The 24,183-nt window shown below is 40.8% G+C and overlaps 1 protein-coding gene across 1 annotated transcript in view; it reads left to right on the top strand.

Annotated features, from left to right (window-relative positions):
- Positions 1–24,183, top strand: part of abcc4 (ATP binding cassette subfamily C member 4 (PEL blood group)) — a 36,880-nt gene continuing 12,697 nt past the window's right edge. Inside the window, exons 1-24 of the mRNA XM_010773543.1 lie at positions 1–199; positions 1,027–1,137; positions 1,344–1,464; positions 1,541–1,768; positions 1,860–1,949; positions 2,067–2,230; positions 2,334–2,459; positions 2,631–2,880; positions 2,974–3,081; positions 3,291–3,380; positions 3,947–4,138; positions 4,263–4,357; positions 4,445–4,531; positions 4,646–4,742; positions 5,722–5,946; positions 6,462–6,593; positions 6,748–6,785; positions 7,070–7,164; positions 7,600–7,746; positions 13,595–13,674; positions 19,787–19,937; positions 20,727–20,846; positions 20,962–21,072; positions 21,206–21,306. Coding sequence (XP_010771845.1) covers positions 126–199; positions 1,027–1,137; positions 1,344–1,464; positions 1,541–1,768; positions 1,860–1,949; positions 2,067–2,230; positions 2,334–2,459; positions 2,631–2,880; positions 2,974–3,081; positions 3,291–3,380; positions 3,947–4,138; positions 4,263–4,357; positions 4,445–4,531; positions 4,646–4,742; positions 5,722–5,946; positions 6,462–6,593; positions 6,748–6,785; positions 7,070–7,164; positions 7,600–7,746; positions 13,595–13,674; positions 19,787–19,937; positions 20,727–20,846; positions 20,962–21,072; positions 21,206–21,306 — 3,033 coding nt within the window. The 5' untranslated portion in view covers positions 1–125. The remainder of the gene's footprint in view (positions 200–1,026; positions 1,138–1,343; positions 1,465–1,540; positions 1,769–1,859; positions 1,950–2,066; positions 2,231–2,333; positions 2,460–2,630; positions 2,881–2,973; positions 3,082–3,290; positions 3,381–3,946; positions 4,139–4,262; positions 4,358–4,444; positions 4,532–4,645; positions 4,743–5,721; positions 5,947–6,461; positions 6,594–6,747; positions 6,786–7,069; positions 7,165–7,599; positions 7,747–13,594; positions 13,675–19,786; positions 19,938–20,726; positions 20,847–20,961; positions 21,073–21,205; positions 21,307–24,183) is intronic.

The following is a 24,183-nucleotide window of genomic DNA, read 5'->3' as shown; positions in this document are numbered from 1 at the left end:
TTGTCAGACATTGGAGTTCACAGCATCTGTTCTCTCAGGGTTGACCTCCTCTGAGTTTCTGTCGATATCCCCCCGCCACATAGCCTGAAGAGAAAGTCCTCAGGTCGCTTTTACTGGTGGGGGGCATGGAACAAGTGCGGAAGGAGGAGAAGGATAATCCGTTGGCTTCAGCTAATCTTCTCTCCAAGATTTTCTTCTGGTAAGAGAAGCGGCCTTCAGGGACTGCCGTGTTTGACATTAATTGAATGGAGAGCTCTCCTGTGTGACTGTGTGTGGCAACTCAAAGGACTGTCCACTGGATGTGATAGCAGGTAGCTCATCATCAGTCCATGCGAAAACATAACCTCACTGTTCCCTCCCACACACAGGAAAGAGCTCAGGCTTTAGGTACCTGTTTATTCCTATACACTTAAATGACAACAGGCAGGTCTGTGGAGTACTTCTAAAGTAGCATGACACATACAAAGTGGGTGAATATGTTTCAATAGTAAAGTAAAAAGTAGCTTTTACTAGCATTGATTACAAAAAATGAAAATGAGAAACAGTAAATATTATATAATAACATTTGTTATTAGTAGTCATTAGTAGTAAGCACGTTTTGGAAGTTTGCAAAAAACGTTATTAATAAAGAAAAACATGGATTGCACTTGAATTATTTTTAAAATCTGCTCTCTAGTATTACACCCCCTTAGTGTAACACCCACCATAAAAATAAACCACTTTCTTCCACCAATATCTTTATTTAAACAATTCAAAAATCCATACAGTGTTTTTGAGAATGTATTCAGTATTGCAAAACATAATATTGTGATACCCAGGTGTTGATATTTTCTTACACCTTTCATACAAACATACTACTTACATAAGGTACAGTAGCAATACATTTATATGTTCTGGTAAAAAACAGTACTTTTATTTTCATGTTTTTTTAATAAGGCTAAATCTAGGTGTCTATAGATTCTTTGAACAATAATTTCCATATTATATTTTAACTTCTGAGCATGCTTTCATTGACTTTCTCTCTAGTTGGCTTAACCCCTTGTTCAGAACTGGGTACAAGAGGAAGTTGGAGGAAGATGACATGTATAACGTTCTCCCAGAAGACGCATCAGAAACACTCGGGGAGGAGCTGCAAGGGTAAGATGTTGAGTAGAGTTTAGTTAATTACGTTCAAATACATATTTACTGTACATTTTCCAAAGTACAAAGTAGCTAATACGATGGTTAGGTTTAGATTCTTGGAGTCCGATGCCACAGTGATCTATTTCTGCATGTACTATACATAAATTCTAGTGTCGTACTATATACACTGATTTGGGTTTAACACCTTTTACATTTCACAGGTACTGGAACAGAGAGGTTCAACAGGCGGCAAAAGATCTGCGCCCACCCAGACTTGAAAATGTTCTTGTACAGTGCTACTGGAGATCATACGCACTCATTGGAATTTACATCTTTATAGAGGTACAGTTACACACATCTACAGAAATAATACAGTTTTAAGACTTATGTTTCTCTCCTTAATCTAATTTTCTATCAGGAAGTTATCAAAGTCATTCAGCCGTTGCTACTTGGGAACATAATTGAGTACTTTGAGAGAGAAGACCGCACCGACAACACAGCTGCGGTCCATGAGGCCTACAGATCCGCTGCGGGCATCTCCTTGTCCTGTATCAGTCTGTCTGTTCTTCATCATCTCTATTTCTACCATGTCCAGCGAGTGGGCATGAAGATTCGTGTGGCCATGTGCCACATGATCTATCAGAAGGTCAGTCATTATGTGACACTAATGTATAATGTCATCGTCTGTCGTATTCCTTTGGTTCATATACATCAATTAACAACTTTGTTTTGCAAAGGCTCTTTGTCTTAACAGCAAAGCATTTGCCAAAACTACCACAGGACAAATTGTTAACCTCTTATCCAATGATGTCAACAAATTTGATGAGGTAATTATCTGAAAGCATGCTATGTTTATATTTTTTTATTCATATTTAATATCCAGTAACCCATTCAAAAAAGACATACCTTACCCCAATCCTTTGCTTTTCATATTTTTCTTACAGGTGACCTTATATTTGCACTTTCTGTGGATCGGGCCTCTACAAGCTGTAACTGTGATATTATTGTTGATGTATGCTATTGGCCCATCATGCCTTGCGGGTATGGCTGTCTTCTTCATCCTGATGCCTGTACAGACAATGTTCGGACAGTTGTTCTCTAGTCTCAGGTTTGTAGTTATTACATTGTAGTTCAAATCAAGAAAATAATTTTTCATTTGACTGTGTGTGTTGCACTGGTGCCGTTGCTGCAATGTTTGTCTGTTGTTTTAGGGCTGACACAGCAGTCCTAACAGATGACAGAATACGGACAATGAATGAAGTCATCACTGGTATCCGTGTTATTAAAATGTATGGATGGGAGAAGCCTTTTGCTGCATTGGTGGATGAGATCAGAAGGTACAGCCAAAAATAACCTGCTTTCCCTTTTTATCAAAAATAAATTAGAATCTGACATCCTATCCTCTTAATAACAAGCTCATTAAAGTCAAAGGCCTGTGTTAGCTGACACAAATGTGCATCATGTTTGTTAAACAGCTTTTACTGACAACAACTCCTGTTATTGTACAGAATGGAAATCTCCAAGATCATGAAAAGCTCCTATCTGCGTGGTCTGAACATGGCATCTTTCTTTGTGGCCAACAAGATCATCGTCTTCATCACCGTCTGCGTCTACGTCCTGACAGGAAACCAGCTGTCTGCCAGCAGAGTGTTCATGGCTGTTTCCCTCTACGGGGCGGTCAGACTCACCATCACGCTCTTCTTTCCTTTTGCTATAGAGAAGGTTTCTGAGTCTCTAATCAGCATTAAAAGAATTCAGGTAAATACACCACACAAAAACCTTATTGTACCCAGTGTGTGTTGAATACGGTCAATGTAAACTAGAGCTCTGAATGTGCTTCCTTCTTCTAAGACTTTTCTTCTGCTCGATGAAGTTGCTCCTCAGCACCTGGGGCTTCCCTTTTCAGACAAGAAGGACTGTTATGTGAAGATTCAGGACTTAATATGCTACTGGGATAAGGTGAGAATTATTGTGGGCAACATGTCTCCTTTCTATCTGTACATAGCTCATGTGCTACAATCCTTACAGCCCTCAAGTAAGGATAGAGAGTGTTGCTATGCAGATTGTGAAGCCTTGAGGACAAACTTATGATTTTGAGGTATAAATAGGCTTAATTCGACATTAACAGTCTGAATAGTTATTACATGACAATTTCTGTTTATTTACAGATGCTAGAGGCTCCAACATTACAGAATGTGTCTTTCACAGTGGCGCCAGGGCAGCTTGTGGCAGTAATCGGACCTGTTGGGGCTGGAAAGGTCAGGTCAATTTTGTACTCTCAGGCTTATAGTCATGCTGCACATGTGACATGTCAAGTCAATTTGAAATAGTTTATTATATAAAGGTCAAAGTGGTACTATTAGTACAGCATAGAGTCAGTGCTAGGTTTGACTTTATACCAGCAGTCGAATGCCATAAAGAATTTCACTAGGGCTATTGGCTTATACTGATACAATGGAGACATTACATGTTTACATTTGTAAGAAATACAAATGAAATACCATGCTTTTACCATAAAGGAAAGCTTTTGTAGGACTGTGTTGTAAGCATCTCTATCTAAAGCCAGGCTGTTGGATAGTTAGATTGTTTTCAGGCATCACTATACATTATCTTCCTCAACTGAAAGAACTGAAAAATACATACTTATTCACTTTATTACCGAGAATTAAACGAGAATAATAAGCCGCTCTTGTTTTTGTGTGGCAAATACGGAGCTAGTGCAATCGGATATTGGCTTAACATAAAGACTGTAAGCAATCAAGAAAACACCTAGAAAAGTTATAAACATGTGGTCTGTTATTTCTTCTGTGTTTGTGCATGTCAGTCCTCACTCCTCAGTGTGGTTCTGGGAGAGCTGAGTCAGGAGAGTGGTGTGGTCAAGGTCAGAGGAAATCTTACATACACCTGTCAGCAGCCCTGGATTTTACCTGGTACGATTCGAAGCAACATTCTTTTTGGGAAAGAGCTGAACCCCCAGAAGTATGAAAGAGTCCTGAGAGCCTGCGCCCTCAAGAGAGTGAGAATCACATGCCCTGCTGCATCTTCACACTCTGTAGTCTAGGTGTTAGTAAAGTTTAGTTGGAAGTGAGTTTCTTGTTAATGTGAATGACTGGTAACGGTTGCATTTGCACCCTGTTCAGGACCTGGACCTGTTGCCAGGTGGGGACTTGGCACTGGTTGGGGACAGGGGGGCCAACCTCAGTGGAGGACAGAAGGCAAGGGTCAGCTTAGCAAGGTTTGCTATAAAAATGCAGCAATGTACATTTTTATTTGGTGTAAGTGATAAATAATGACAATAACCTTCACATGTGTGTACTTTTAGAGCAGTGTATCAGGATGCAGATATCTACCTGCTGGATGACCCGCTCAGTGCTGTGGATGCTGAGGTGGGACGGCACCTCTTTGAAAAGTAAGTCTTGTTATTAACATCTCAATATTATTGTCCATCACTCCTGTAAAAATCAGTTAATCAGGTCTAAGTTATGGAAGTATGTCAGCACAAAATATATATATATATCTTTAGGTGCATTTGTGGACTTTTGAGGAAGAAGCCTCGTATACTGGTTACTCACCAACTACAATATCTGAAGGCTGCGGACCAGATTGTTGTCTTAAAGCAGGTTTGTGTTGATGTTTGTTCTTGTTTATAAAATACTGTATATAACATGTTAAAAAGGTGACCAGGTGGTGATAAAATATTAAAAAATGTATGCATTGAATCTGCATTTAGTATGTCTCCATGCATATGTGCTATTCAAATAGTTTAGATTGTGATCGCATGTGTGACAAGGTGTATACTTCTGTTAACAGTCACTGTATTATAACATCACTTCGGCCTAATTTTCCATCTCAATTACTTTCTCAGTAACTACACAAGCTAAATGTATCTTTTAAGTAACAAACACTTACCCTCTCAGGTATTAAAGGTCGCTTTAACAAGTTTTAAGTTACCCTTAGGGCATCAACTGATTGGATCTGATTTCTTATGAATATGCCTTTCTTTGGTTGCTATCTTTGACTGTCTGTGGTTTGGAGCCAGGCACTGTGTAGTTCACAAGTTTTTCTATTAAAACAAAAAAAGGATTTGATTTGATCTCTCAGTCTGACCCCTTCAAAGCTACATAATCATCTCAATCAGTGTTGAAATAAAATACAACAGATATTGATGATTAATTGGTAGCAGCTTTTACCACAATTGTATTCATCAAAGGAAACAATACTTTCTGTGCAGTGTTCAAAGGTTAGACGCTTGATGTTTTATAAGTTAACAATATAATATTCAGAACTAAATTATTAATTTGACTTCCATTTGTTTCACTATATGTATTGTGACTCTTGTTATTTCAATACTTTCAACACGGTGAAGGACATTCAACAAGTTTTTGTGAAAAGACTATTATTCTCTTACTTAGAAATACATTTCATATATAAATGATGTGTCTGTGGGAGGACTTATATAAGAGTTTTGAAATTACATAGGATAAAAACGTACATGTTTTGTAAGTTAAAAGTTTCATTTCGAGGGGTAAATCTTCCAACAGTAGCTGAAATGTTCCTCACATTTGTCTAAATTATGTTTAATTCTTCCATCATTGTCAGGGTCAGATGGTAGCACGGGGAACCTACAGTGAGTTGCAGGGCTCTGGACTCGACTTCACCTCCTTGCTAAAAGATGAAGAGGACCAGGAGGATGACAGGAAGACCCCCATCCCTGGGACTCTCTCCCGCTTCCCCCATACACTATCTGACAACTCAATATCCTCTAAGTCTTCCTTATCTTCCTCTCGGTGCTCTTTGATTAAGGCACCAGAACCAAACAAAGTGGTAAGTGTGTTGAATCATTCTTTAAAGTTGACCATCATTTTCTTACTTACTTCATCAAACTTTAAAGGTCACCTATTATGCGAAATCCACTTTTTCATGTCTTTTATACATAAAACTGTGTAAAGACATTCTGAAAGTTTAGGGGAAAAAGATTTGCTCACTTTTTGTCCTGCTCCATTTATATAAAAACCTGTCTGAAAATGAGCTGATCAGGTTTTTGGCCACTTTGTGATGTCATAACAATGTTTTGGCTTGTGTAACTATTAGCCAATCACCAACCTAGGTAACACCGTCCCACCTGTTTGGTATTTCAAGCCAAACACTTCAGAGACATGTTTTGTATATATCTGAAAAACATTATAATGGGGAACCTGTTAAGCATATGTGTATAGCAATCTCAATGTATGAAAAGGGTTTGTTGTGAGTTCTGGCAGCCACTAGAGGGCAGAAGGAGCTCACATTTCCCTGCTGCCTGATCTTAAATGTTGCTCACTGACACTAGTGTCTATCTGAAGGTAGTGCAACCAACAGAGGAGGAGAGCCGCTCAGAAGGAAACATCGGCCTGCGTATGTATATGAAGTATTTCAGGGCAGGCGCTAACTTCCTGGTCCTCTTCATCCTCATTTTACTCAATGTCCTAGCACATGTGAGTCAATTCTTTCAATACATTTTTTGCGTGTGTTCCATGAATTTTAGTAAAATACAACATATAATCAATCTAGTCATTTTTAGACAAAAGAATACTGTAATAAATTGTCTTGATGAATGTTCATTTCATCTTTTTTGTGTTTGCTTTTTAGATAACATTTGTGCTGCAGGACTGGTGGCTTGCGTGCTGGTGAGATATTATTCATTTTACACCTTGTGAACACATATGCTTGCAAGAATATCATGTATTGAAAGGCTGACTGACTATTTCCAGAGACTGTAAATGGTGGAGGATTTGATAAAAGAAGGCTGAACCAAACAGTTGTTCTTGGTATTATCTGTCACTTGTTGAACTGACCTTGTGCTTCAGGATAGGAGGAATGTTCTGTTTAGTGCCTTCCTGTTGCAGCGTTCTTTATTCGTTGTGTTTATTTGTCCTTGTGGATTTTTGGTTCTTTTGTGGCTGTCTTGCAGGGCCTCTGAACAGAAGCACATCAATGCGACAGAGCCCTTCAATGGCAGCCTCCCCCGGCAGCTGGACCTTGACCTGTACCTAGGTGTTTACGCAGGTGAAACTCACTGAGCGCACACTGCTTTTTGTGTACTGTTGAGGCTCTAAATATGCCAGCCATTCAATGAACAGATCCACAGTTCTTTGGCTGTGGACCAAGGCCTTCAAGGCCCAGTGTATGTGTACATGGGCCTCAGCTGTACAGGGAGATAGCAGTGCCTTTCTTCTTCTCTCCTGTTGGATTGCTCTGATTGTCTCCCTGTGATTCCTAGCCTCTTCACTCTATCAGGCTTTGTATTCACTGGGACAGTTCAGCATTCAAGACACAAATGAACATCATTTGAAGGCAAAACTTAAGTGGAACACTCTATGTCATTTCTTATGCCATTCAAAATACAAAATAATGGAAACTTAAATGCATAGCTGACCTTGGAACAGGTACAAGGGAAATATTTTAGTGTGCTGATGGATTTTTCTTCTGTGCTTTTGTCAGGTTTAACAGCCACTTCAGTAGTGTTCGGCTTCCTTCGCAGCTTGGTGTTCTTTAATGTGTTGGTGAGCGCGGCCCAAACCCTACACAACAGCATGTTTAACGCCATCCTCCGGACCTCGGTACACTTTTTTGATATCAATCCAATTGGTAAGTGACTCTCATCAATACTGATTTATGTAGTACAGGAATGAAAGGATGCTTTTGAGACGTTAACATCCTCTGGGGCCTAAGGTTGAGCTTATTGTTCTAATGTCTCACCACTAGAGAGCAGACTGTTACTTACTTTCTTGTCTTTCCATCCACTTTACACATATCCACTAACTTGGCCTTCAACTCCAAAATGTGTTATTGCTATTAGATATAAAAAGGATGATATATATAAATATAACAGTTTTCAGATTAAATGTAAAATTGTATACAATTCAAATCTTTTATATTTTAATCTTATTATTGGAATGTTTATGTCATTTCTATATATAAATAAAATGCATATCTGAAAATTAATCAGTATAACTATTATTATCTATAATTAATATAAAGGCTGTACATTTAGTCACACATGCTTATAGATGGTGTTCTGTAAGTGGGATTTATAGGTTTGAATATCTATCTGAAGAAACTGGCAACACAAAAGTCGCTGCTGGGAAGTAATGCCTGTGTAACCAGGAAGCCAACTCAGTCAAAAAGCCTTGAGATATGACTTTATATATAGCCGTAATGTATTTACAAATGACCAAAGGGAGTGTTATCTTTTTTTATTGTGAGCTTGAACAAAAAGCAAACAATCATATTGAATAAATGCTGTTTGCACAAGATCTTGGTCAGTGTTGTGTTTGGACTGTAGAGCTGTGTAAATACGGACGTATTTGTCTTGTGCGCATTATCAGAAATCTTCGATTTATTTCATTAGCTTTGTAGGCTGTAGCTGCTGGCTCAATGGAGTAGGCAGATGGACAAGATTTGGAAAGTGAGCAAACACTCCAACTCGCCTGACTTTACTCAGGGAAGGCTGCTGGTTTTCCTTTTGGCGTGTTTTTCACTACCATTTTAAATAGATATTAATACAACTGAGAGCGTTTTCTCCTCTTGTAATTTTAGCTTTATGGTGTTTTGGTATTCATTATTTTTAAAAAGGTGAAGTACTGTCACTACAATCTGTCATTCGTATCCAAAGTCAACTGTCAAGTGGCCCACTTTGATAACTTTAATTTTTCTGGAGCATGGTTCACCTGTCAGCAGATAATTACTCAGCCTAATCTCTTCATAGTGACATGCATGTACTACACAATCAGCTCGGGTGGGAATTCTCAACAAGAAGGAAACTTGTTTCTGTATAATGAGTCATAATAAGCTGCTAACACAAGTCTAAATATGATTTGAGGGTGTTCAGAGCTTGCGGTTTCTTCTCGCTTTAGAAGTGGGTGCAGCGACAAAGCTTCCCTTTGCATAGCTGTGTTTGGAGCAAACACCACAGGTCTTAATCTTTGGCTTTTGTTTTTACTGCTGCCGTTGTGTTAGGTATTGGACTACCTGGCAGCTTATCTGGGTGTGCCCTGCTTTGTAATCTACGCACGGGAGGAGAACAAACACTTTGAATAATGTAATAATCTGTTTAATAGTGCAGCAAAAGAGAGGCTTAACAGACAGTGCTATCTGATTGCTGTTGTGCGGCTATCAGTAACCATTGTATGTCCAGTCCAGTCATTACAGCTTGGCCTCTAGGCTGGCTAACAACACTGTGTGTCTGACTGCATATTTAGACAACTGTCCCAGAGAGGGGGTTTCTTTTGTCCTTTGTCCAGTCAACAGTAGATTAAGCATGACCGTGACATTTTTTTTGACAATATAAATGACTTTCACTGATTTACGTTTTTCATTTCTTCTCTCGCTCTGTATTTTTGACACCTTTACTTGAGTGCGACCAAACAGAAAAGACCAGTAAAAAGCTGTTGTCAGCTCTGCCACTTTTCTCTCACTCTTCTTTCTTTCTTATCGCGCTGCTACTGTCGAAACCATTTATTCTTCTTTCACACAATAACCACTTCTCCATCACAACTGTTTCCACAACTACTTGTCTCATGCAATAAGTGTGAGCCATTTGTTGCTGTGTGCCTATGTGTTGTTAAGGATTTGACAACTGTTTATATGTGTAAGTGATAGGTGCAGTGCTGCTGAACAGGCCCAGTGTTTGATAACTGTCCACAGAGTGAAAGGTTACCATTTCAAGCGTCGCTGCACAAAGGTCTTATTTGTTATTCTGTGAATGTGGTTTATAACAATAGAGTACAGCAGTGGTGAATTATGATTGATGGAGAGGCATTGTAGCTCTTCTGTATCAGACACTGAACGCCTCTGCGCCATTTGAATCATGTGTTATCTTTTGTGTGGAAATAGTTGATTTCCAATTTTTTTGATTAAACTTTTATATTTTGTTACGGAAATATATGGTCGGAAGACATCCAGATGAGTTTGATAAAACTACGGACAGATCTTTGCTCTTCTATGTGAATTTATATAATCTAATATATTCATGTTTCTACATTTTTGAAATATGTACAGCTGTTCTTCCAAATGTGATCCAGTTAGAGCAGCAGAGACAGCGGTGGATGTGTTGAGCTGATGTTGATCCCTGTAATTTAGTGTCATTGAGTGGGCTAATCCCCTCAGAGACTGCAGGCCAGGGCTTCAGCTCATCGGCACAGTCAAGGTGTGGAGTTTCAGTCCACACACACACACACACACACACACACAGCACACACACACACACACACACACACACACACACACACACACACACACACACACACACACACACACACACACAAACTCTCTCTCTCTTTCTCAAAACACACACACACACACACACACACACACACACACACACACACACACACACACACACACACACACACACACACACACACCTTTACCGTCCCCCTTAGCATCGGCATATTGGGCCACCTCAGTGCCAGGTGTCACTCAGTTGCTGTTGATGCAGGGAACATTAGATCCTCTGTAGTCAGTGAAGTGAGATTCTAATTGTGTCTACAGAGGCTATGTTTTTAATGTCTGTATTTCAGGTCTTGGATGCAAGAGTGTTAAGAGCGAAGTCGAGGAAGTACTGCAGAGAGGATGATGATATCGAGGTGTGTAAATTGAATGTGGAGATGGAGCCGTGTGTGTGTGCAGTACGGCTGATAGGGCTCCCCCTCGCTCGGCACTTCCACTATTTAATTGCATGAAAGGGAAGCAGAGGAGATTGCAGGAGCCTGGCGGTGTGAGCGAAGAGAATGGATTTAGAATGTATTAGTATTGGCAGCAAGGTGCCGGCGGTGGGAGGCTGCCCCAGGCCCCGAGGCCCTTCATGGAAGTGCAGGTGAGCTGTGCCACCTCCAGCCTTGGCAGCCCCCTCCCCGGTATTCCTTCATTATCACACTTGCCTGACTGAAAGGCCCTTCCAACTGCACTGGGCCCACACATGGAGCAGCTCTGAGTCGTCCCCTTATCTTGATGTTTACAGGGAACAGCGATTTGCCACACGCCCTGCTCCAGCCGGACCCCACTGTTCCACTTCTTTAACTGTGATTGGGGGCCCTGCTTTCCTAATATCTCCACCTAAGGGGCCACCTTAGTTGGGAGGGCTTGATATTTCCTGAGCCTGAAAAAATGGTGCAAATCACCCCTGGAGTCTTAAACCATGAGAAATTGTTTGATAGTAATGCTGCTGATATCCTGAAACGTCTATACCCCTTTCTACACAATAGGTGATATTGTTGACAACCACCCATAGTGATTGAAGCCATTGTCCCATGCCGATCTTACCTCATAGGCATTTCCATGCAGTGAATGTCTTTGTGTAACTGCATCACTGTAATGTATCCCCTCTATAGTCCGCGGTGGATGGAGAAGGCCTTTACTTCATCCCCTCTGAAACCCTCTGTTAACTGAGCCGCTTGTCAAACAGCTGATAGCTGACTGATGTTTTCTGTTTTAACACCCTCTAACCATGGTATGATGTAACCCAGAGAAACCTATCCTCTTCTTGCTGGCATTGTTTGTCAGATATGCATGAATTTAGGTCATCTATGGCTTAGACAGTAAAATTACATAAAATATTATTGGATCTTCCGCAAACACAGTTTGACAAATACTCCCCCCATTCCCAGACATAAGCAGCAATCTTCTACACTAGTATAGTAGCAGCTCTACCCCCTTGCATGAACCCTCCCCTCAGGATGTCTGTATGCTAAAGGGGCACTCACACTGTGAATAAGATTAGTCTGCCTCCGAGTGTACAACATGCTTACGCCACTTGACTTTGAATCAGTACTGATTTGGAGCATTGCTGGATTGTTGCGGGGAATAATGCTCTGGCTGGGTTTATGCAATGGCTGTTATGGGGAGCCCGGCCTCGTCTGCATGCATGTTTTTTAGGCGGGAGCGGCATTTTGGATAAAGCTGTAAGCTGCTTATGGCCGTGGAGAGAGGTGATTACAGGGCCCACCTCCATAAGACTGACTGGGAGGCTCCGAGGCAAGTTTTAGGTCAGTGGTGCCATGGCTTCACTCCACCACGCCTCCAGAGTGCCATTCTGCCACATTCTGCCAATGTGCCGCTCAGCTATTTCCTCTCTTGGTCCTGTAACAAGTCCCACCCTGTTACATAGCCAATTCTGTAAGCATGGATAAACACTTCCGCATGCTTGCAGGGATAGTTTCACTTTATCATGATTTTTACAGTAAATACTGTATGCGAGTGCTGCTTTATTTATATTCTCTTCAAACTGATATTGTTTGCTTAAACACCAAGAGAGACAATGGGTTGCTTTATAGCTGTATCAAACATTATGACACCATTTGGGAGTTGTTTTGACAGTGAATATACATTAAACTACGCACAATACTGTATATCTACTGGTTGTTGGTGTTGGGCGCTGTACAATAGCTGCCCACTGCTCCTAGTACTAGACTCCTGGTACTAGGATGAGTTAAATGCAGAGAACAACTTTCACTGTGTGTGCTGTGCTCTGCATGTGTGACCATTAAAGAGGGTTTCATCCCTCCCAATTCTTCTTCTATTTGACCTGTAGCCATTTTTCCTATTGTGGCACTGCAGGCACTGCTCTGGTACTCCTTGTCTGCCTCTGAGTCTGAGTTCTTCCTTCAGGGACAGAGATAGAGAACGCCTTTCTGTATTGCCTGCCTTTAGGAAGTGTAGCCTAGGGATTTACTTTCACTGACCCTGCTGTAAACATTGTGGGAAAGCAACTGGAGTGTAATCTTATGTACTGTGGGATCAGAATAGGGGAGCAGAGTTACTAAAATGGTCACAATAAAGGACTGCCACAGCACCTGCGAAGCACCAGACAAAATAATGAACACCTGAGCAGATTGGAGGCAACTCAATTAACGTCACTGACACTGCCAGTCAGAACATAAAGGAAGGTACACAGCTTCTGTTGCCCTTTTGTTTCCAAACAAAAGGTTCCCTCGTGTATTCAGCCAAGAGTAGGGCAGTCTTTATGAAATGCTATACAAATAATGATTCATTGTTTACTCTAGATAGGCCTGTGTTTTTCATCTGATATCACACTCTGTGTATAAGCTCTTTTCTATTAAGTTGGAAGGGACTTTGGTAACAGTTGCTCAATAGTCAAGTGAGTACCGGTACAAGGAAATTGAAACTGACTAAATATTGTTATCAGTGGATAACAGAGGGAAATTCCCAAAGGATAAACAATATTAGCATTTGATGCAGATTTCTTTTCTAATTTCTATCTGCATATTAAATTGCACAATACAGTAATATATCTTGAATGTCCCCTCACACTACAAAATACATTACATTATCTTATTTTTCTCCAATAATTCAGATGTACAAAGGATACTTTATAACCAATAAAAGAATACTCTGCTCTCAATTGTGGGATTCTATCTTACATATATCCACTCTAATGTCTTATAATCTGGACCTTTTGTGTTGTGTTGTTTTCCAGGAAGAATCCTCAACAGGTTTTCGAAGGACATCGGTTACCTGGACTCTCTGCTCCCATGGACGTTTGTGGACTTTATCCAGGTGAGTCTCACCTCGGCAGGTTTGGTCGCTGGCGCTGCAGCATGGGAAGGCCATTTCATGCCTGGCTAAACCTGCTTTGTGGTCCGGGTCCCCTAATCTGGAAACAATTACTGTAGGATTACCCGCCAGCGCGGCCCAGCGCCTGCACAGATTTAATAAAAGTGTGCACATAGGCTGAGGGCGTGGCTCCCACAGTGTGACACAACAGAAGCGGCATCTTCAGAGAATGTGTTTGGGGAGTAAGCAAGTGATTGGGAGAGAGAAAGGTGTCAAAGAGGAAATAAAGGCCGCAGGATGATGGGGATGATGTGGAGAAAAACAGTGGGTATGCGAGGAGGGGGGTGACGAGGATGATGAGTTGAGTGGCAAAGAGAAGAAGTGTGAGCAGCAGGCGTGGGATGTGTTCGCAGGAGTGGACCTGGAAGCGTGGTAGAGGGGAAAGGGGGACAGGTCAGTTGGAACAGATCCAGAGTGGGACTTGCCCCTCTCAGCGCAATTCACCTACAGTAATGCACTACAGTCTTCAGGCCTGGTAGCCAAGGGCCACCCTGGTGCATAACCAGGTAAGGTTACCAAATGCCACCCTGCCACCGTGACAGCCATCTCCCACGAAAGCCTGCGGAGATGAGCCAGCTCATGCACCTAGCACCACAAAGACGGGAATGTTCGCTGCACAATTCGAGGTAGAGGAGCAGGCGTGGCTCTTTGGTTAGGGCCAAAGAATAGAACAAAGGCGTGCTGAAAACGAATCCCCCCTCCACAATGCCTGAGTGATGTTTGTGGCAGATACCCATCTCACAGTAGACAAAAGCCATCTTAAATGCTGAAAGCACAAAAGATCATATGCACAAAAGCTTTTTGTCTGCTATAGTTTCCCTCATTTTGATAATAAGCTGAATAATGGCTGGGGTAAAATAATAAGTTTGCAGAAGGCGCATAGCTCCTGAAATGAAAACAGTGAAAGTAGCTTATGTCATAACTAAATACAGACTTGTATTGCACATATGTACTCACTGTACTTCAAGTATGACTTGAACAGTATAAGATATTACCTGCTTTTTCTTGGAATATAAGAGACATTACTATTTTGTAGTGCATTGTAGTGAAGAATAGCTTTTAGTAACTTAAGGGCAAACTTTCAATAAGAGAGGGTGTTCTGATTGTTTCTGCTGGTCTTTTTGTGGTGAGCAAGTGGGAAGTGATTGTGACTTGGGACAAAGGTGGCATCCTTTCAACAGAATACTTTTGTTTGTACTGCTTTCTGCTCTTGTTTGCAGGTGTCTTTCATGGAGCGGTCTTTAATGCTTTCAGGAAGGACGGTTTTCACTCTTTTTATCAAAGTATTAGCCGTGCAGAAAAGCTGCTGATCCTGACTATTGTTGCTCATTCGCAGAGGGACGTTTCCCCATAGTCATTGTTTAAATGGTTGTCAGGGGGGAATAAAGTGAAACTTCATAAACAATGCCCTAACTGGTTTATCTCTCTATGGGGAGAGGCCACTTCTGTGCAGGGATTTGCACCAGAGCCTCCACCTTTTTGGTGGAGTAAGGCCTTCAGCCTCTCAGCACTGCCCCCATACCCGCCTGACAAGGGGATTCCCTCTAGCTGGGTGAACCTGGTTACACCCCAGAGCCCTATTTTTTTCAAAGGTCTCATTTAGTAGTAATTTGGTGTATGGAGGAAAAGGCTTTTTCTCTTTTTCTCTTTATGGTCATGGGACAAAGACAGAAATGTCAATTAAAAACACCTCGGGCTTCGGGGACTGTCTGCTTTTGTGTAGACTTGACCTTTAAATCCTGGGTTGCCATTATTTTCACAGAGGGGTCAGAGGAGGAGGGCAAGACAATAAGGGGTGAGTTCAGGGGTCTTTCAGTGAAGGGTTTTGTGTGAAGGCTCTTGACCAAGTCACAACACTTACTGTGAGGTCCATAGCTACTTTCACAGTTGTTCTTAACCATCCACGCAAATTCAGTTTGTCAGCATGTGTATGTAAGACACCAGCTGAAAGCTACTCTCATTTAAGTGGGACTTAGCCTGGTCTCGGCATTGTTTATGGCATATAAACATGCATAAACAGTAGCTCATAAATCAATTGTACAGCAGTAAAACCTACAGTCATCTCGAGAAAATATATAACACTTTATAGTGCGTGTGAGAAGAAGAGGTAGTGCGTGGTATACAGACACAAACCTAGCACCAGGACACACACACAAACACACAGCAAAGGTGGCTATTGTCTAAAAACACTGGCGGGTGGATCGCTGTGTGAGTCTGTATATTGTGGCACATTGTGTGTCAGGCCTTTTCAGCGGCTTTGTGGGATATGAGAACTGCTGACGTAACCGTGAGTGCTGTAGGATGGGATTTCACTTGCTTTCTCTGCTTCTCTACCATGCGGGTGACAGGAGAAGTGAAGAATGCTCTGGCTCCAGGCGTTACACAGGTTAGCCTGAGAAACACAGAAGATGGTCCTGTGCAGAAATATATACATGTAGGCTGTAAATCCCCCTTTGACCATTGTTTTATGACATTGCAATTGTCTTCATGCACAAGTAAAACAACTACAAGTGACACAGAAAGGTAACTATGTTTACTATGTTAATTATTCTATTTACTTATTTGTCAAATTAGATTGTTTTGATTACACCACAAAACAGCATTGTGTTTTTGTCTGCTTATGGGTGTGTCTAACCAGCCACTCAGCAATACCACACATGGTCATTTGATGGCGAGCATTGGCCAGCAATATAGCATTCAATGTGTGTATGTGTGGTCTCCCATGATGCTGCGGTCCAGCACCTCAGCTTCTTTGACTCAGACATACAGGGTGCTTTGAGCCTGGGAACTTAACAAACAAAGTCCCATCTAATAATCTACACTCTCACCTCATGTCAATATGACAAACCTAATGAATTCTGTGCATTCTGCCAACTACTTTTGTTTTGGTGAATTGCTGTTTCTTTGCACATTTGAAAATGTTTTTGTGTTGTTTTAACAGAGAGAGAGAAAAGAGCAGTGGCTGAATGAATGCATTTGCTGGACACAAGTGATTTATAGTTGAGAGAAAGGGAGAGAGAGAGAGTGAGTGAGAGACCTCATTTCAAAGCCTTTCTCTTATTTCCAAAATGGGGTTGGAAATCAGCAGCTTGACTGAGCCCAAATAAGTGACTTCTTTTACCTTTTCACAGCACACAAAGGCCTAATCCTAGGACTACTTGAGCCACCAATGTAGACAGCGACTGAGACCACCACAGTATGTGTCAGACCCTCCTCACCACACACAAAACACATTGACTGCAGCTTTATGAAGTGAAAATGGCCCAGAAAGGGAAAATGTGAGGGAGGTTTCCACAGTCATTTCTCCCAAAGAAAGGGCATGGCATCTGGGCATTTAATGCTAAAATAAAGCCCAAAGACAGAGTAGAATGGATTGGGTCACTTCTTTTGTTCCAGAGCCCGAGTGGAACAGCCCTTTTTTGTTTCAGTACCACTGACCCCTGCAACTTATTGTGCAGCTCTGTCAGGGAAAAGTGTGGAGAGAAAAAAAAGTCCAGCGATGACAGAGGACTTCTTTTGAGGAATTTTCTTTGCTATGCTTTCCCCTCATTTCCTGTTTTGTTTGCTCTCTTTTTTGTTTCACAGTGGCAAATATTGCACACAGTCAGTAAATAAAGGGAGGATGAATAAGGCGTTGTAAAAAGCATACTGATTCTTTGTGTCCGGAGGGATGTTTAATTAAAGGCAAGTGTTTATTTTCTGCTGCCGAACAACAGTCGCTATCATTGCCGAACACAAATATAGCAATTAACTTCAATTTTCTGCATTTACTTGGACATCAAAGAGCTGATAGAATCATTGAGAAAATAAAGCAATTAAGGTCAGCAGAGATCTCAATGGTCTTTGGACACAGCAGTGCGCCCACTGTGCTCGAATGACTGAATCACATGCGTGCAGAAGCTTTCTTTTCTTGCTTAAGAGCAATTAGCGCTAATTCTTTATTTAAACAGTTTGTACACAAAACCTTTCATCCTTTTATCCACTTTTATGTGCAGCGGGAAGTGGCTTTGGGAGTTTTCTGTTCCTGTGTGGTTTCATAAGAGATATGGATGTGGTCCGGGGGGGTGAGGTGTACGCTTGTTGGATCACTTATCTGAGTCATCTGTGTGTAGTGTGGGTGGGGGCCCACGGTGTTCCTGATGCGGACATGATAAGCGGCAGACCACGCAAATGGGTCACATCAAACGGGGCCCTGACGACAGAGGGCCCTGGGGAGCAGGAGGAGGCAAGACTCCTATCTTAGGGTTCCTGTTCCTCCTCTGTTGCCTCAGATGACCCCACTGTCAGATAAGCCTGTCTCGGACCACCGTGGCCCCTCACTGAAATGGGCCCAATTAGAATTTAAATAACCCAATCTGCAAACCTGAATGAGCAGTGTTCGCTGTGTCACCAAAGAGCAGCAGGAGAGTGAAAGAAAAACAGTTCATTTGATAAGACATTTGTTCAGTTAATATTTGATCCCCTCAAGGGAAGGCTGGATAACATGCAGTAATGGCTCGTGTGTCACCATCTCACTTTGCAGTCTGGTAGCCTTCCATCAAGGCTAAGATTGAAACTTATGTACTGTGAAATTCTTGGGATCAGTTGTGCTCAGTAGCCTCCACTCACTGTTTGATTGTGTGGGCTCCACTACAGCAATGGTTAGACTAGTAATACCCTCTTATCTGAACTGCAAATGGAATTGAGTAGCTTTTCATCAGGAAACTACACTGAAAGTGATCATGCCTAAATGTGTGCTTAAGTGGCAGATAACATCCGTAATTAAGGTGCTAAATTAAATGTTCATCTCTCTGGGCTAGTCTGAGACCACTGAAGGTAACAGCACGATCTTAATCTCCACGTCTTAGGCTTCATCTTTTAGGATGTGTTTAATTTCAGGGTGTGAGGTTTCTGTTTTATCATGTACCGTATCAATCGAATATGAAATATGTAACACAGTATACCTTTCAGTTAAGAAGAAACCGTGTCTCAAATGTTCACTGGTGGAAGGAGTATTTCCTTCATTAATTTAAGGAAAAAATATTCTTCACAAAGTAAACAAACAAACTTGAAAGATATGCATTACATATCCAGTCAATTAAAAGCATGGCAATACATCAGGAAGATGTAGGCCCCTTAGTATCAAAAGTACAACTACTACCAAATGACCAATGTGACTGATATGTTATTGCTATTATGTACAAATATAAAACAAGTTGTAAAAAAACATTTGCCAGTCAAATGTACTAAAGCAGAACTATATAATTGCTTAAAGTGGAAACACTTAAGATGATACACAGTATACTATCATATATATATATATATATATGTTGATTCCCCAGTCCCAAGTTCATCATTAAAGTATCAATCCATATATCTATCTATTTAAAAGTATAAGGACCTCAAAATTCACTTAGGTACTGTACAATGGAGAATATTAACCACAGGTGGGCTTTGGTAATAATTTTTATATAATCATATTGATGTTTTTATTAGATTCCGTTTCTAAACAAAGTGCTTTGGTGTCGTCACACTCACTGCCTCCTATCCTGCTCAGGCAGCTCTGGTATCCTGGTCTAGATGTGTCACAGAGCCATTAACGCGGGTGATGAGTCACTGTGTTGTTGAGGGCTGTGTGGTTAGAGTGTGATGTATCAGACACCCACAGTGTGGTTCCCAGAGCCCTCTGCCAGTCACTGTGGCCCGGGCTGTTGGCTGGCTGCTCTGCCAGGGAGGCTTAAAGGCCAGAAGTGTTGAAGGGAGGGCCCAAGGGAGCCAGGGATATGAGCTGCAGTGGCCAAGTGGTAAATTCTCACCTGCTACTAAGTGAGAATTAGCGCTGTGGTCGTTTTCCTTTCACACTGTGAGTCACATAACCTCAGTCCCACAACCTGCTGTTACCTTTCTGTGTGTCTGTGATGGTCTAATACGTATACAACTGAAAGAGTTTCTCTTGTTTAGCCTAAATAAATAGTTTTGCTTCCCTGGTGGTAGCCACCACAGCAGCAGTGGAGCTGTTGACTCTGTTGCTGTTTGTTTAGTATTGTTCTCCTTTCTATTTATCTTTCTGTCCCAGGTATTTCTCCAAGTCATTGGAGTGATTGCAGTAGCTGCCATCATCATCCCCTGGATCCTTGTTCCTGTTGCTCCACTTCTTGCTGGCTTCCTGTTTCTGCGATGCTACTTCCTTCAGACCTCCAGAGACATCAAGCGCCTAGAGTCTACCAGTAATTCTTTTTTTTTTTTGGTGGTGGGGTGGGCATGTCCATTTGTGGTAAGAGACAAAAGCTGACTGCAGGAATGCTAATAGACCATTGAAGAAAGCCATGGTCATTAGCATAAAGGCTAAAGGTGGCGGTGGCCTATGGCTCGGCCACACGCAGTTTCCTCAAGAGACGGGAGTTCATGACATCACATACAATGGGGAAAAATGCCAAGTGGGCATGACTAGGCCATTGCGGGCTTTAGTTCGTCTATTTTATTCTGGGCTGAGAGCTCAAATGCACATTGGCCAACAGGTTCCATCATCTTAAAGAACAAAAGTTCTAATAAAAAGCCCAGAGGAAACATTTAGGTTTTGTCTATGGTTTTGTGAGCCTAACAAATAGAAACAAAAGACCACTCTATTGCAACCTTTCTCTAAATCAAAACTCTTTGACATGAGGGGCGTTTTAAATGTGTTTATGACGCATTTCGTATTTCGCAATTTATAACCAGCTCACATTTTCTTTGTCTACGCCTTCTGAAGGAGAAAATATTAAGAAGAGAACCTTAAAAACACCAAGTAGATTATAATATAATAACTCAATTAGAAATACAGTTTATTACAACACAGAAGCAGTCAGTTATAAAAGCATGATTAATTAAAGAAAATATGTTTTATGTGTTTAGTATAGAATAGTCAATGCATTTGTATTGGAAAAGGTTGTTGTTGAATATAGATAGTTGATTTTACATATGCATGTTTGTTTAAAAGCTAAAACATGTGGTACGTATATATATATATTATCTTTCAGCTCGGAGCCCCGTATTCTCCCACCTTTCTTCATCTCTCCAAGGCTTGAGCACCATTCGTGCTTTCAAAATTCAGGAGAGGTTTCAGCAAATGTTTGATGAATATCAAGATCTTCACTCTGGTGAGAAACATTTCATCATACCTATAGAAAGCCATTCATACTAATTATGGTTATTATTTCCATGTATCAGCAATATTTAGCTCTAGAGATTACATTGTGTGTGTATTTTCAACAGAGGCCTGGTTCTTATTCCTGACCACTTCTCGCTGGTTTGCCGTGCGTCTTGATGGAATTTGCTCAATTTTTGTGAGCATCACTGCTTTTGGCTGCATTTACCTCAGGGATGGTACTGTATGGGTTTTGATAAACAACAATACATTATTATTTACATATGAGTCTTTATTAGTGAAACTGTAATGATAAGTGACTGCATGACTGTGTGACTGCATGTTTGCTTTTTTTTGTCTCTGATACTACAGGATTAGAACCGGGTGCAGTGGGTCTGGCTTTATCTTATGCAGTGACACTTACAGGCATGTTCCAGTGGGGTGTCAGACAGAGTGCAGAGATCGAGAACATGGTGAGAACTTTGAATTGCAGGTTATATTTTCAGTGGATCATGTAATGGAAATCATGTAATTTTTTATATTCCCAACATTTAACAAACAAATCACAATACAAGTTCTTGGCCCATAAATTCATAGCAAAACAGGAAAGATAATATTTCAGTATAGATATTCTAACGATCAAACAAAAGAGGGAACATAAAACTAATACAAACTGATACAACTAAAATAAATTACCAATATATCTCATCTAGAAAATCCCCCCTGTGATGTGACAGCCACTTGGTACATTCTGATTGGCCACTTCCTGTATTAAAGTGTTCTGATTTAAGTGGTGAATCTTTTGCCCCGGCCTACCAAGATGTCCAGCAACAACCAGCAATGGCATTCTCAGCATTGGTAACTCAAAGAATAGAAATGAGAACAGCTCGAGGCTAACTCAACTAAAGGCTAGTGATGGCGAGATGAAGCCTTATGAAGCTTTGAAACTTTCCAGCCAATTGGTTCGCAAAAGGGTTCATCTCATGAGGCTTCATCAGGCTTCATCTGAACACAAACCCCCTGTTGGTCAAAGTGTGTAAAACAGGCAGATTTGACATCTCAACAGTGTGCTGTATCTCATACCGAGTTCCCAATGAGTAAAGCTTTAGAATAACTCTAAACAACGAACATAAAATCATATTTTCATTTCCAGTTTAATGATTGTGATTGAAAAGCCTTAGGAGGCTGGTAAACATTGCAAAGAGGGATGTGTATGCCTTAATAATATTTGTAAACGTAACCATGTTGTAGCCTGAGAAAAGCTAAACCATATCAAAGAATACATTTATTAACTACATTATCTCATTTAGCTGTAGCTTTTATAAACAACAAAAAAGACGTATTGACGAGTCATTGAACCAGGGACCCTACGGTCGTGAGTCAACTTCTTTCCAGCTGAACCACAGCACACACGCTGAATCTCCCTGAAAACACTGTTCGATATTGATTACTGTATTTATTAATTTATTTATTCATGTTTTTATTCCTACATTTATTTATGCTTGCCTATTTATACTTATGACATGTTCCGAACTCTATAGGCTATAAGTGAGGTTCTGACCTCTTTTAATTCCATCGTGTCACCAGCGGGCCCGGGTACAGGAGGGGTAATATGGTTCTTATTATTATGTCACCATGGGTATTATGAGCGTTGTGGTTCAACGGTTCAACCATAGGGTTCAACAATGGGTTCAACCGATCTGAATCGCTTCCTGGAGCAGTCACGTGGTATCGACAGGCAGCGAGGCTTCGTTTGTCATCGATGACGTCACTGGCCCAAAACGATACAAGCCTCGATACATGCTTTACAAAAAGCTTCGGGGATTACTCGACACACGCTCCGAAGCCTCGGCACAATACGTAACATCACTACTAAAATGTAGCATTAGGTTTTATTAGTGCTATGTATAGGATTTAAATGTCAATCCATCGAAAGATTATAGCAATTCTCTCATTTACATATTATAGTGACATTCATCAAATTGTGGGAATTCTGTCAATTTGAAAATGCAAAGTTGTTTGAAAAGTCATGCAGAAGGTAGGAGAAACTGAGATGAATTGAAGGAGGAACAACAAGTAAAGGGAGTTTGGAAATCAGACTAGATGTGTTTGGTTGCCTTGAATTGTTTTGGAAAGATGCAGAATTGCCTACCACACCAAATCACAAATGAGCTTTTCTCTTGCCCCACCCAAACATGACTTTATCATGTCTGTTGTTCAAACCAAGGTTACATGTAGTAATTACCCCTTAAAGAAAAGATGAGAAGGCAACTTATGAGCAAGACTTTATCGCACCGTTTTAAAATAATCAGTAATGTTCACAACACAAATTATGGTTGGGCAGTAAGAATCTTTAGCACGCTCCAAGAATCCATTTATAAATAAATAAACACTGAACTACACAGTCAACAGTACTTTTTTTCATTTCAGCAAACATGGCCATGCTTGAAGAACAACTGAAAGTATTGATGAAGAACTTCAATAAGTATGCTGGAACAGACGGAGACAAAAAGTTCAATGAGCAAATCGCAAGACGTGGAAAACGTCTAACACGAACAAATTTTAAGATATATAAAACATGTGATATACGCCTCTATAAACAGTAAGAAGAAATAACCACAAGAAATGACATGGAATAAAAAACAAAACGACTCGGACTGACACATTAAAGACATAAATAGACTTGTCGTGAAATCCTACTAGAGAATTAATCCTCGGTTTCTAAATAAAGTATGTAAAAGAACCGTAACGTCTCATACGCTAACGACATTTATTAATAAACATTTTACGTAAAATTTCTCTCCCGACCGACATTGTCAAGAGGTGGTAGTAGAGAAACCACAATCTTTGTGTGTGTTCTGTTAATATATTTGACATTTGTTGTAAATAAAAAGCAATCACGGATTGTAGACAGTTAGGTTAACTAAATGTCGTGGAAGCTCCAGGAAATTCGATTGTAATCTGGGGTAGTTAATACTAAATAGCAACAAAGAAGTCTCTGTTGTAATATTTACTGTACATGAAAAGACCAAATATCTCTACTGGAAATTCCGTTTCTTAAGACCTCCGTTACAAGGTTGTAAGCCCGAGTCGGGTAGTTGCGTTCCAAACGACGTTTGACGCGTGTTTGAGACCCTTTCTTACGAAAAGGTAGGAACAGGGGTAGGTCCGGCCACTCCTTAACCAAGGTTTGACACAAAAAACAGGGGGATTTCCTCTACTTCAGGTGTCTTCAAACATAATCTAAAATTTTGTATTTGTCTCCGATATGGCTAGATATAATTGTAATCACAAAGTAGAAAAATGATTGCCGGTAAGGTCCTTTGAGGAGCGCAGCCTCGTTTAGCGTT

Source organism: Notothenia coriiceps, unplaced genomic scaffold (assembly GCF_000735185.1).
Source record: "Notothenia coriiceps isolate Sejong01 unplaced genomic scaffold, NC01 NC01_scaffold00012620, whole genome shotgun sequence".
Lineage (NCBI taxonomy): Eukaryota > Metazoa > Chordata > Actinopteri > Perciformes > Nototheniidae > Notothenia > Notothenia coriiceps.
Note: the sequence above shows the minus strand (reverse complement) of the source record. Positions and strands in the feature narration are given on the sequence as shown.